The sequence below is a fragment of the Sparus aurata genome, chromosome 9, assembly GCF_900880675.1.
Source record: "Sparus aurata chromosome 9, fSpaAur1.1, whole genome shotgun sequence".
Lineage (NCBI taxonomy): Eukaryota > Metazoa > Chordata > Actinopteri > Spariformes > Sparidae > Sparus > Sparus aurata.
The window spans coordinates 15238099-15251110 of record NC_044195.1 but is presented as its reverse complement, the minus strand read 5'-3'; the positions used below and the strand labels follow the sequence as shown (position 1 = coordinate 15251110).

The window sequence follows — 13012 nt, the reverse complement described above, 5'->3', positions numbered from 1 at the left end:
TTCTGGGTTCTAGCCCTTTTTGCGCAGTGATGCATTTGCTTTTGTCCCATGGGCCAGCATTTTGTTTAAGTTTTGGCCCTGTAAGAGAAAATGTTTGGTGACCCCTGGTTTTAAGTGGTTATATTGTCCAGGAATACTTAACTGCTGCTATGTTATCTGTATCCAATGTAGTCATCAGGCTGTTAATTTGAAAAAGTGATCTATGGGATTGAATAACAAACTAGAGTTAGTTTCAATAATTATTAGTGTATTCATTCAGGAAAGTGCTACAACAGAACTAGTAATAACAAGGAAAGATTGATGAGTCAGTCACGTTAAGTAAAAATGTTAAATTTTAATGGAGGTGAAAGTCAATTTCAGAAATCATGATGAACAAGTTCTTCAATGCTGTCACAGCTTCAAAATCAGGTACCTTTCAGTAAGTCCTAACGTGGACCTAGAAGGGTACGAACTTTAAAAAAACAAAAACAAAAACAAAAACAAAAAACCAAAACACTGGGGATGGACACGGGGAGGGAGGGACAACTAGTCATGGCTTTGTGGTTCAGAATCTCCCGGAACGTTCTCTGTCTCTGGAACGACGCCTCTCGTGGTCACGTCCGCCTCCTCGACCTCTGTCCCGAGAGCGAGATCGCCTCTCTCTCGATCGAGACCGAGACCTGTGACGGCTGTGGGAGTGAAGGAGAAGTGGTTATGAACTGCTGGAAAACAACTACACAAGCAGACAGATAAGGTGCCTGAGTATAAAAGGTAATGGATGTGTTTGTACCCCTTCCTCCGACGCCCATAGAGCTCTCTCCTCAGTTCACGTGAGATGGGCTTCAGATGCATGAAGTTGCAGAAGCCACCACGAGTGCATTCTCTGTATAGGGGGGAATATGGAGCAGTTAGAGCAGAGACAAATAAGACAGCATGGCAGAGGAATCACATCCGAGGCTTATGACGGTATGCTGATGTGGATACAGTTCACAAAAGAAGTTTACCATTCATTTAAAGTCTGTTATATATGCTTTGAAACCTCTATGATTTATGTTATCCATGATCGGGTGTCTTAAAAGAGATATTTAATCAAAGTGACAGAAACTTATTAAGGCTCCATCCTATCAAGGAGCACTCACCCCATTTCATACTGGCGACAGCAGGCTTCTCTGAAGTCTGTGACAGGAGAGAGCTCAGCATGGATGGGCTGTCCATTAAACCAACGGTTATTCAAGTCCATCACAGCCTTCTCTGCATCCTCTTCATAACGGAACTACAACAACCATCAAGACACGGATTGAATGTAACTGAGGACAAAAGTCATAGGCTCTCCTCTGGATTCATGCTAAATAACATGGCAACAGCGGCTTTTAGGCATGACACTTACCTTGACATACACATTTCCTACTAGGTGATCCCCGAGGTTGTCACATACGTTCATTTCCTCCACTTCTCCATACTTTTCTTCCATCTCTGTGAAGACCTCCTGCAACAATGAGATAGAGAAATTAAGCTTGATGTTAGGTTTTCTTACACTTTAGTGTTTGTACACATTAAAGGACATGGACAGAATGTGTTGATTAGTGAGCTTTTGAGGTGCTGGATTTTTATTACCACTGGACACAGCCATGCCAGTCGTTTCCAGTTTTTATGCTAAACTAAGCCAAACAACAAGTCTATAAAGTGAAATTGTGCACTTTTCCAAAATGTATTTATTTAACTTTGTACCAACACCGTAAACTTTAGATTAGATTGTGTTATTGTGGCACATGTATTTATTATAAAGCATTTTTAAGAATATGTTAAACAGCTCAATCATTATCAACAGCTACATTCTATAAATGTGAATAATTTAAGATGGTTATGATGAAGCCTTTAAAGGTGAAATACAGTGTACCAGCAGCAAAGTGATGTGGTTTACCTCAAAAAACTCGTCATAGTGCTCCTGCATCTCCATGTCACTGATGGCACCTAGTGGATATAAGAGAGAATCATAGCAGGACAATTAAAAAAGACTATACAGGAATGACATTCAGGTTTTTGCAATTCATTCTTGTCACACACTATACCTGTTTAGGACAGGCATGACATAATTGGGGGTGATGGGAGATGGAGGAAATGTGGGTGTTTGATCAGAGAAATGTAACATTTCTGATTCTGATCTCTGTCACTGGACCAAACACTTACAGGTGAGCCCATCAGCAGATTGAGCACTGTTCTGTGGGTTCCGGTAAATGTTCAGGAGGGCAATAGTCTGAAACATAAAAACATTCATTATAGGGATGATTTGTTTGGATTAGGGTATCAAACCTCATCATTTTTGCTGTAATGGCAAGATACCATCACACAGATAATGAAAATATCCATTGCTATTTTGTGCTGGCTGATCAAAGGTCTACTGTTACCATTTTTAACTATTGATAATTAAGTTTGGGCTAAGAATAAGCCTCCCAACCAACTGTGTTTTGTGATCTTGTTACTATAATTGTCATTATGTACCATTCATTGGTCCTATAACATTATTAACAATTTAAATCTCATTGATTCAAAAGTAAGGTAAACAATCAACACACACAATATGTATCTTGGTGTATTTTGTCACACCTGACATTACAGAAACATAGTATTGATACACATGTTTTATCTAAGGATAGGGAACACACGAAGATATGTTATGTCTTTATAAACCACATGGTTGTTGGGGGGGGGGGGGGGGGGGGGGGGGGGGGGTTGATTTTACCTGGCTGAATGTCGGTTTATTATGTAATCTGGAGCAGCGGTCGCCATGTCGGCAGGCACCGATTTTAAAATAAAAAGAGCAGTTGACCCTGAGGAAAAAGAGAAGACAATGAAGATGAAACATCAAAACAGAAAATTCTCTAGAACTTTGTTATAATGTTTGAAAGAAGAACTGACTATCTGTCTGGGCAAACCAAACTGTTCTAATGGGATACAAGGTGACCTCTTTGTAGGCCAAAATCTCAAAACTATCAAATATGATATACAGCCTAAATTATGGCATTTTAGCTACTGGAATGTGCAAATGTGAGACATTTTCATTGGAAATGAATAAACTGATTACAAATGACCACAGATAGGTTTCCTGGTGATTGACCACTAGCTGTTAAGCTCTTTATATGTCTGTCACTTTTTTTTTCAAAATGTATTTGGGGTGTCACAGAGAACTTTACAGAAACAGAGAGTGAACCAAAGATAAAATACGTTAAACCAACGACATTTAATATGGGATTACTGACCATATCAAACTGAACATTTATCTCAAGGTATCTTAATTAAGGTCGTTTAAAAGTTCAGAATCACGGTTATCACATTTTAATTAAGATCGGGGCGTGGCATCAAGTGTTTCTTAGCAACAGCTGCCGATAGCAAAAGAAGAAAGAAACATGCTAATGAAACAGATGTGGTAATAAAATTAGTTTTTAAACGTAATGCGACGCAATAACCATTGATTACACAAACCTTCATTCATTCCCGCACTTTAAATTCCTCTCCCCATACGATAAGAAACACTATGAAACTGAAGGGTTGGATTGCAAATTTACTTTACGGCATAGCACAGTGAGGAGGTAGCTTAGCTGGTTTGCATCCGTGTATTTCCCGCTGTAACAAAAGACTTCTATTGGTCTCAGAAAGTAACTAGCATTAGCCAACTCACGGCTGGATGGTAGTCTGCGTGTCTTTTTACTTCGAGCTTAATTCATGCAGGGATTTTGTTTGTGTTCATACGAGGTGACCCAATGCGACTGCTTTTCTTTTCTGACCATGCATGCTTGTACTGTTCTCCACACCGACGTTACAGGAGCAAGCAGTAGCGGCGCGTTAGCTACCGTTAGCATGCTAGCACTAGCCGTTAGTTGCTAAAGCCTTTGTATCGGCACCAGCTACACACCGTAAACACCACCGTACAGTGTATTACTAGACAAAGCTGACTTAGGAGGAACAGTTTACGAATAATTCTCTAATAACTAATTAAAAGATCGTTAACTACTTACTTATCTTTCTCTGTCCCAAAAATGGATGCCAGGTACTCTGCCATCTTGGCTCGCCTGTGCTCCACCAGCAGCAACAATGACGAGACTTCCGTCCCACCGCCTTCATAGTAAATGTCTAATCTCCATTAACACGTCTGGTGAAGATTGGCACAAAACCATCACGAATTATATTGACAGTCCACATTTAACAAAGAAAACCTAGGCAAGCTAATGTATTTAAAAAAACAATGTCCCTGCAATAACGTACCTTTGTATTTAAGTTAATTTAACTTACAGTACAACATTATATACAGTGTGTAGCTTTTGTTGACAACTGTGGTGATTTAAGGGTCCATGGTTTGGTGTTGTATTGGTTTGTGGTGTGTTTATTAAAGTATTCCCGTTCGCTTATATCCTTATTTTATCAAACTGTATTGGAAATGAAGTCCCATTGTACATGTGTTATTCAGTCAATGCACACATCTGCTTACTGTTGGACTGTTCTACCCATATATTGTTATATAAATTGAAATTATTTCAGGAACAAAAACAGTAGGAGTAGAGATGACACACGGTGGGTAAAAACTCACAACAGTGCAGTTCATCTGAACTAGTCAGTTATCCTCAAACTGTCATCAAAATAAAAGACGTTTGAGCTAAAAACATTGATTGCCTCATCGTCGGTCTATTATCTTTAGACTCTGGAGTTAAAGTAAAGTTAAAGTGATTTTTCAAATATCGTATTTACCTGTTGTTTTACCTTACCTTAAAGATGCCCCGGTTTTATTTTGAAGGAAATGCACTTAAACCGGAAATGTTTGACTGTTTCGGTCACTTCCGCCATGACCACGACTTTCGAAACAAGAGGGGTTTTCACACAATACATTCATACATACACTGTATGTACGGTCAGATAGTACATCAATTATATTTGAACAGAGGCCAGTTTGTTAAAGATGTACGGACAGCCATGAAAAGCTATTTGACTATTCTACCTTTTCTAATATGTTAATAATGTTAATCTTTATCATGGGCGAGCTGCAGTGCAAGTGAATGTGCACTAGCATTTTCTCATTACAGCATAAATTAGGCTATAACCATGTTTGCATAAAATCCCAATTTTCTCTCTAAATCTACTATTTGAGCTTTTTAGAGATTAAAATGCTTTAATGTAAAATCCTACCGCTAAATGTTAAAAGACAAGACAATAAAAAAACATACCGGTGTCTTACCCTGTGTAAAATATCAAAGGCAGCATCAAGTGAGTTTTGTTTGTGGAGTAACTTTGAAAAAAATTAAACATGCCTGCGCCATTTACAGAATGACATCATCACATCCAGAGACATTGGTTTCGTCTTAAATATAATCTTTAATAGCAGATTAACAGAATTGCAACAGCACAAGACTACTTAAAGTTTATTTCACAACATTCAGGATTCAGAATATTGTATATCAAGGGAGTTTAAGAGCTCAGTATTGGAAAAGAAAGGTTTGTTTTGGCATATGTGTCACTGAATATCATGGTGTTATCTGTTCTTTACAAGTCTGCAAGAACCAAGTGACCAGTCATAATAATGTGTGTTAATATAACTTTTAGTATTTTCTGAACACCAACACAATAACAAAAACCACAGTATTGCAAATTATGACTGGATTTAAAACTGGACAAAGGGCTTCCCAAGGTGTGTACACCTAGCCCTCCCAGTCCCACCAGGTTGTATTTATCTTTGTGATCGAAGATGGCCCCTGCATTTCTACTAGTGAGGTTCTATAGAGGGGGGCTGTGTCAAAAGGAAGGTTTAATACTTTTATGATGTTTTGCTTATTTCTTGCATATTCTTAGACAAAGGAAAACAAGGATTCTGCAAAAATGTTGGGGGGGGGGGGGCTGAATAGAGGCACACAGCCTTTCTTTTCTTTCTTTTTTAACCTCGGGCCCACCTAGTGAACTATCCCCCCATGATGTGAATATCTATCTATCTATTTCAGCAGTACATGGCTGAACTATTGGCCTTCTTTAACAGAACCTACTAATGTACACCTTCTACTTTTTTACTTTTTCTACACCTTAAACTAATTTAAATCTGGGTGATCGAATTAGATCGATGGCCGACTACTATGACTTTTAGGCTAATGGGAAACCATGTAGGCCCATTTAACAAAACAACGGATCAATCTCGTGGATACACATTCGTAAGAGAGGACTCGACCCAAAATGTTGATAAGGGAGAACAAGTCCACGCTAAAATGAAGACAGGACTCGCAGACATCAATGTAAGCCTCCTGTGTTTTCCAGATCAGTTTTAGGGTAACGTTAGCTGTGTTTCCAGTTAGTCTCCGCCCCTCCCCTCCGTGTGTGTAGTTGACCAAAACTTGCATGATACGACTCGACTGTGTGAAATTTGGCTGCTTATCTACCACAGTTCAGTTGAACACACGCCAACATCGTTCAAGGCCTGAATTTGAAGAGGTATGGATATTTCGGAGATGGATGTTTGTTCTGAAGAAAGTGTGCTAAATTACGGTCGTGTAAGGGGCCTATTTGTCGTGCTTGGACTCTCTTCCCGCTATTTTGTAGCCCACTAGCTAGGCTAGCTATGCTAGCTGTTGTCGATTCCTATTTAGTTGAGTGGGCAGAGGCCGCCTACCCTCAAGCAATAAAAACACAGGCAGCATCAGCCAACTTCCACTCAAGCTAAGCTAGCGCCGACTTTCACAGATTCGACCGCGGCTGCTGTTTCTTTTCCAGCACCTTGACAATAGGAATAACGAAGATAAACTCAGTTATACCAGAGAGATCTCAGTGTTAGCTTGGTTGCTAACAGTAAAGCTGGACAGACGCAGTGAAGCAGGGAGGCTGCCGCGGCGCTGATCACCGTCCAGCTACAAACACAAAGTGCGTATACATCCACAGACGACAAAACTGCTTTTGTGATCCATATTTCTCCTTGTAGTTGCAGTTTCTTTGTAACCGAGCACCATTTCAGTGTATTAGAGACACCGCATTCCCCGTGTGGTGGTAGTTTTCCTCCGAAGCTTGTATGGTTATTTATCACGGCTGCTCTCGGAAGTCTTGCAGCGCTGTAAACCTTAGCCAGGATTTCCGGCTCCTTTCCATTTGCCCTATGCTGTTTTGTTTCCGTTTATTCTATTTCCGTTTTAAAAGTTTTCTTCGTGCAGAGTTAAAGTGTGATATAACAAAGATTTGTTTGAGTTATGATGCGCAATGTGTTTGTAGGATATTTTAGCCGTTGTTTAGCAGGCGGGGATCGTCGGTTGTGTAATGGGCTGCCTCGCCCCGCGGTGCATTCGCGTACCAGATTGTAGCTAACTTGCTTCAATGTAGACAAGCTTCAGGGTGTCGACACGTGTAGCCTAGTGTATACCTCTTACTTTTCTGTGTCCTCCAAACATCTGTTTATGATGTGTTGTTATGTTTGGGGATTATTTTGATAACTTATGGCCTATCTGTTGGCCTTTAGACGCCAAAGCCTCGCCCTCGAGTTGGCTAACGTTAGCAGTTGGAGCAGTCAGTGAACTGTCCCAGACGGCCAATGAGCAGTCGAGGCTGAAAGGCCTTTATGATAGAAAACCCCCCAAACTGCTGTTTCATATTTACATTACACACCCTCAACCCACTGAGACACATCGAACACCAATAACTCGAAATGTCCTTGTCATTGAGACATCAAGGATTCACACTTCTTCATGTCTTTTAATTGTTTCTGCTATTAAACCTTCCAATTGAAGACTAATAAATGAGAAATAACACATTTTTTCCCATAAAGCGAGCTGAAGTATAACTGTGCTATTAATATGGTTACATTTTTAAATTTGTATATTATGAAAAAACAATTCGCAAATGTTTTTGTTAGTTTTTTCCTAAAATTACATGTGATAACATTTCCATTGTGATCATTCTGGTGTATTTCTTGGCTTTATATAATTGTAAAGTGAATATATTGTGGCCACAATATCAAACATTTGATGTAGAGCCTGACCAATACTCAAATTTGGGGGCCAATGCTGATATAAATATTCCCTTATTGATATTTCTATATCCACACATTTTGTTCCAAAAAATGTCCCCTCTTTGTCACAACTGTAAACAGCTGTGACAAAGATGTCTAACAGAGGAAGGATACTTCAGTGGAAAATTATAATTATATTATAGTAGAATATTGGTTATAAGAAATTATAAATCAACCCAAGCAGATTTTTCTACCTCGTAATCTCTAAAAACAAGGTTTTCATAATAGCAAATTTCTGACACCATATACGCCAATATATATATATGTATATATATATATATATATATGTGTGTGTGACAGGCCCACATCGGCTGATAATGTATCGGTTGGACTCTAATTTGATGTCATCACCATAGATCTTTGAAAAGCATATGATACTTCTTTGTTATTTAAAATGTATTGTTAAACTGTAAGCATTCATAACTTTACCTACGCATATGATGTGTGTTGTATTTGATATAATCTCCGGGCTTCTAATAGCTGACCAATTGAGAGCTACGACTAACATATATTAGTTTGAGTTGCTTTCAACTAATCTATTGTTGATTTTTGTATTAGTTGTTTGGGCTATGCCAATTCTGAAAATAGTTTAAGAACAGTTCCCTTCACAGTTTCAAATAGTCTGAAACCAGAAAGTTATTGAGTCTACATTAACATGAAAAAGAAAAACTTGTTGCATTTGCGAGGCATTTTTGCTTGATAAATAACTTAGTGGTGTGATAGGACGATTCTGTTGAAAGAAAGCTGATTGCTGATTTAATTCCCAGGTTGTCAAATACCAACAATTTGGGTTGATATTCAGTCTTAATTTAAACCCAAAGTGTGAGTATTTGATGATCTAGAAATGAGACTCAGTAGTTAACTACCTTTCTACAAAATTGCCTTCCCCTCCTTCAAAATGATTAGTTAACACTTTTTGAGTTGATTCATTTTAATGATTTAAAAGATTGTCTCTTTGAATATTTTGTGGAAATCAAAACTTCCAAGCTATTGTTAATGGTGATATCTGATTATCTTCTTTTATCAGTGACATTGAAAGTGTTATTGTCCCTTTCTCACATGATTTTGGTCTTGCTGATATGCTGTTATGTGCATTAATTACAGTTTAGCATCTTATTTATTGCTTTCCCATAGCTTGGCTCCCTTCAACATAGAACAGAATGGCCAAGAATGAAGCAGAAGAGATGATAGAGATCGAGATCGATGAACGGGAAAAGCAGGCATGCCTGGAGGAAGGGTACGTAAGATGTTGGTTATTTGAATTGCATAATCTTGCACATGCTGCAGCTCCACAGTTATATTTATTTCGAGCTCTGTTGTACTTTCAGTGTTGAGGAGCACACCATCACAGCATCAGATTTAATTCAACAAGATATTGACATAAATGAGCCCATTGGCAATTTGAAGAAGCTGTTGGAGCCCCGTATCCAAATCTCATTGGATGCATATGACATCTGCTTGCAGGACATTCAGGTAACGATGGACATTAACAGATCTTTGTATGATTCAAATATTTTTTTGCTGTTGCAAGAACAAAAACATAGTTCCAGGTAGACATCCCTTTAACTGCAAAGTATGTTGAGTTGTCTCTGTTTTCACGTGCGATTCAGTTTGTCTGTTGTGTTCTTTGTAGCTTCACCCTGATCACAGCCTCTTCGATCAGGGAGTAAAGACAGATGGCACAGTGCAGCTCAGCCTGCAGATTATAACCAAACCAGGTACTGAAAAAATGCTTTGAAGAACATAAATTACACAAGCAAATATTGCTGTTTGAGTCAAAATCCAGAATTGGCCCATCAACTTCATCAATTTGTGTTTTTGCCCCATGTCCAGGGGAGGAGAAGTTGAACATTTTGGAAATAGTGAAGCCGGTAGAAACAGTAGAGGTGGTGATTGATCCAGATGCAGCAGGAGAGGAGGGAGCTCTGGTGGAGGAGGGTCATCTCATTGCCGTGGACCGATCTGGCCTGTCTGATGAGACGTCAGAGCAGGTCACACGCTGGGCCGCAGCACTTGAAGGCTACCGCAAGGAGCAGGTTCGCCTTGGCATACCATATGGTGAGGAATACTTTAATAAGATACATAACTATGAGGAAAGACGATCCCCTTACGGTGGTCGATATCAAACATGTGTGATAACGTATGCTGCTTCTCTCTCCCCACAAAGACCCTGTGCTCTGGAGCGCTGACCAGGTGATCCATTGGGCAGTGTGGGTGATGAAGGAGTTCAACATTGATGAGATGGAAATAGGCAGTATTCACATCCCAGGCCGGGATCTCTGCGGGTTTAGCCAGGAAGAGTTCCTTCAGAAAGTGCCCAATGGAGAGATCCTCTGGAGCCACCTGGAACTCCTACGTAAATGTAAGCAGATAGAGTTGTTATAGGAGTGTACAAGACCATTTTGTACATACAAGACTGTGTGTATTTGACACATAAGTCAAAATGAAGACCCTAATCGCTTTATTTATTTATTCCAGATGTGTTGGCAAGCCAAGACCAGTCAGGAGGGGACGCTACGGTCACCATTGATCAACGTAAGAGTTTTATTTGAACATCTGCCAAAAGGGAAATTAAAGGTTATAACATGTTTACATATAAAACCTGAAAATGCCCAAATAAACACTCTCTGCTATGGACTGTCAATTCAAATTACCAGTAGTTAAGAATAGAGCAAATCATTTAAAGATAAAAAACATTTCTTATCTAGCACATTTAGCTCTCTAGAGATAATAAACTTATGTCAAGCCCAAAATCCCAGCAGTCCATCAATAATTGGTGCTCCGTTCATCTCCAACTTTTCCATCCATGTCTCCAGCTGTGCAGATTATCCCAGCTCAAGTGAGCACACCCACTGCCATAAAAGTTTTGAAGCAGAGCCGAGGACCCAGAGCTCCTCGTATTTCAGGAGGAGAGGAGCGCAGCTCACCTGGCAACCGCACAGGTAGTACTGAGCACACACAAGGACTGTATGTTGTTTTTATGTATGCAGTTTACATGTTTCAACAGCCTGAAAGCACAGAAAAACATTCAGAGCTCCCAGCTGTAACAGTTAATCTACTGGTGGATCTACTGTTAGGTTATAGAGTTGTCTTGTCTGCCAATATCACATAAACTGTGAGATTTTGTTGTTGTTCTTTGTCTCAAAAACACGACTCCATGAAATGGGGACTTTGATACAGTTCAAATAAGCTGTCATCTTGACCCTTAGAATAGTGCTAGAGACATTTTTCGTACGTTCTGACATTTTATTAATTAAACTATTGATTAATTGAGAAAACATTTGGCAGATAAATCTGTAATAACAAAGATTGTTTGTTGCAGGCCAGCTGATGTGTTTTCTGAACGTAAATGCTTCTCTTAATTTATATGAATGTACTTTATAAAGGTTTCTAACATTTTACACTGGGTGTTGTTGATCATCTGTCATCAGGCAACAACGGTCAGATCCAGTTGTGGCAGTTCCTTCTGGAGCTGCTGACAGACAAGGATGCAAGAGACTGTATCTCCTGGGTGGGCGAGGAGGGCGAGTTCAAACTCAACCAGCCAGAGCTTGTGGCACAGAAATGGGGCCAGCGCAAGAACAAGCCCACTATGAACTATGAGAAACTCAGCAGAGCCCTCAGGTTTGTTTCTTCTGTTTCTTTTGTTAAACAGGTACTCCAGCTGGTTACTGTTGTACTTACATTAAGATTAAAAAATGATCAATATCATAGCAATAGAAGTCAACATAGCCTCACTTTTAGAAACTGGATCCCACATCTTTCGTCTCAACTTAGTCCACATCTTTCAGATTCCATTTTCTAACAAAGGCTTTATGTTAGAAATGTGAAGTCTCAAGCTCATAGGAAGATGATGACAATGATAACAAAGCCCCTCCAGGGCTACAGAAGACATAATACAACTGTTTTCACAGGCCGGTTGGTATTTAACATAACAAGTAAACTGATATGTAAAAATCAGTGGAGCACCCCATCTTTTTTTAGTCTTGAACTGATTGTATGTCTCTGTCTACCTGCTACTGTCACAAATGAATTTCCCAGATGTGGGATGAATAAAAGTCTAAAGTCTATTAATCTGTGTGGGTGTCAATGGGTCTTTTAGAAAAAAAGTACTATTGTGCTATTGGAAATGACATGATTTAATTCATTTTACAAATTAATCTTGAAATGAAAGATTTTATTTGGTCTTTGTGTAGCCATACTCTGACTTTCACCTTCTCTTGTAGGTATTATTACGACGGGGACATGATCAGCAAGGTGCAGGGCAAACGCTTTGTCTACAAGTTTGTGTGCGACCTGAGAACTCTGATTGGCTACAGTGCTGCTGAGCTCAACAACCTGGTGACCGAGTGTGAACAGAAGAAACTGACCCGCATGCAGATGCACGGCATCGGTCAGCCCATCACTACAGTGACCCTGGCCACCACGACACTAGACAAAGACAGTTAGAGGACGTTTCATTACAGCGCTCTCCTCCGATGATTGGAAATCAAAATCAACTTTCTTCTGTTTTTGACACAGCTGTGTTCTGTAGGCACGGGAACGCAAGGCTTATCCCTGAACAGTGCGGATAATCAACTTGCTTATTATCTTTACAGTGTGATGGAGGCAGGTGAAAACTTTTCTTAGCTTTTCTTCGACGCCAACCAAGAGAAGCTTGTTCATGATAAGTGGACGGATGTCTGTTGTGTGCATGTGACCGGATGCTTGAATGTGTGACTGAGGACCCGGCTTTGAACTATGTGTAATTTGTTCCTTGTCTGTAGTTTAGGATGTTTTCCACTGTATATACCGGTACTTCATGTTTTTGATAGACACAAGGACAAGTGTATTTTCATATTTCCCATTTATAGAGGCCATGTTTTGTATTTTATTTAGCATTTGTCCCCTAAATTGTTGGACCTTTTTTGTCCACCAGGGGGAATAAAGTGGCAAGCCTTTTTCTTAATGTTTGTGATTCATCATTTCAGCACATTTACAATTGATGACAAACAACCAGAACCTCATATG

General features: G+C 39.6%; 2 protein-coding genes across 4 annotated transcripts; one reads left to right on the top strand and one right to left on the bottom strand.

Annotated features, from left to right (window-relative positions):
- Positions 1-314: 314 nt before the first annotated feature.
- Positions 315-4146, bottom strand: u2af1 (U2 small nuclear RNA auxiliary factor 1). Its single transcript, XM_030427264.1, has 8 exons — positions 3993-4146; positions 2720-2807; positions 2167-2233; positions 1901-1950; positions 1367-1465; positions 1119-1252; positions 770-862; positions 315-668 (listed from the first exon to the last, which is right to left on the bottom strand). The coding sequence occupies exons 1-8, from the start codon at positions 4034-4036 to the stop codon at positions 545-547; spliced, it is 699 nt and encodes a 232-aa protein (XP_030283124.1). The 5' UTR covers positions 4037-4146; the 3' UTR covers positions 315-544.
- Positions 4147-6094: 1948 nt separating this feature from the next.
- Positions 6095-12950, top strand: gabpa (GA binding protein transcription factor subunit alpha). Of its 3 annotated transcripts, none has more exons than XM_030429446.1 (10): positions 6095-6245; positions 9137-9239; positions 9331-9475; positions 9636-9720; positions 9836-10060; positions 10170-10364; positions 10481-10537; positions 10819-10944; positions 11434-11626; positions 12229-12950. In XM_030429446.1, the coding sequence occupies exons 2-10, from the start codon at positions 9163-9165 to the stop codon at positions 12449-12451; spliced, it is 1326 nt and encodes a 441-aa protein (XP_030285306.1). In that variant the 5' UTR covers positions 6095-6245; positions 9137-9162; the 3' UTR covers positions 12452-12950. The 3 variants fall into 3 exon arrangements, with proteins under 3 accessions (XP_030285306.1, XP_030285304.1, XP_030285305.1); XM_030429444.1 differs by lacking the exon at positions 6095-6245 and adding an exon at positions 6286-6441; XM_030429445.1 differs by lacking the exon at positions 6095-6245 and adding an exon at positions 6470-6867.
- Positions 12951-13012: the final 62 nt, after the last annotated feature.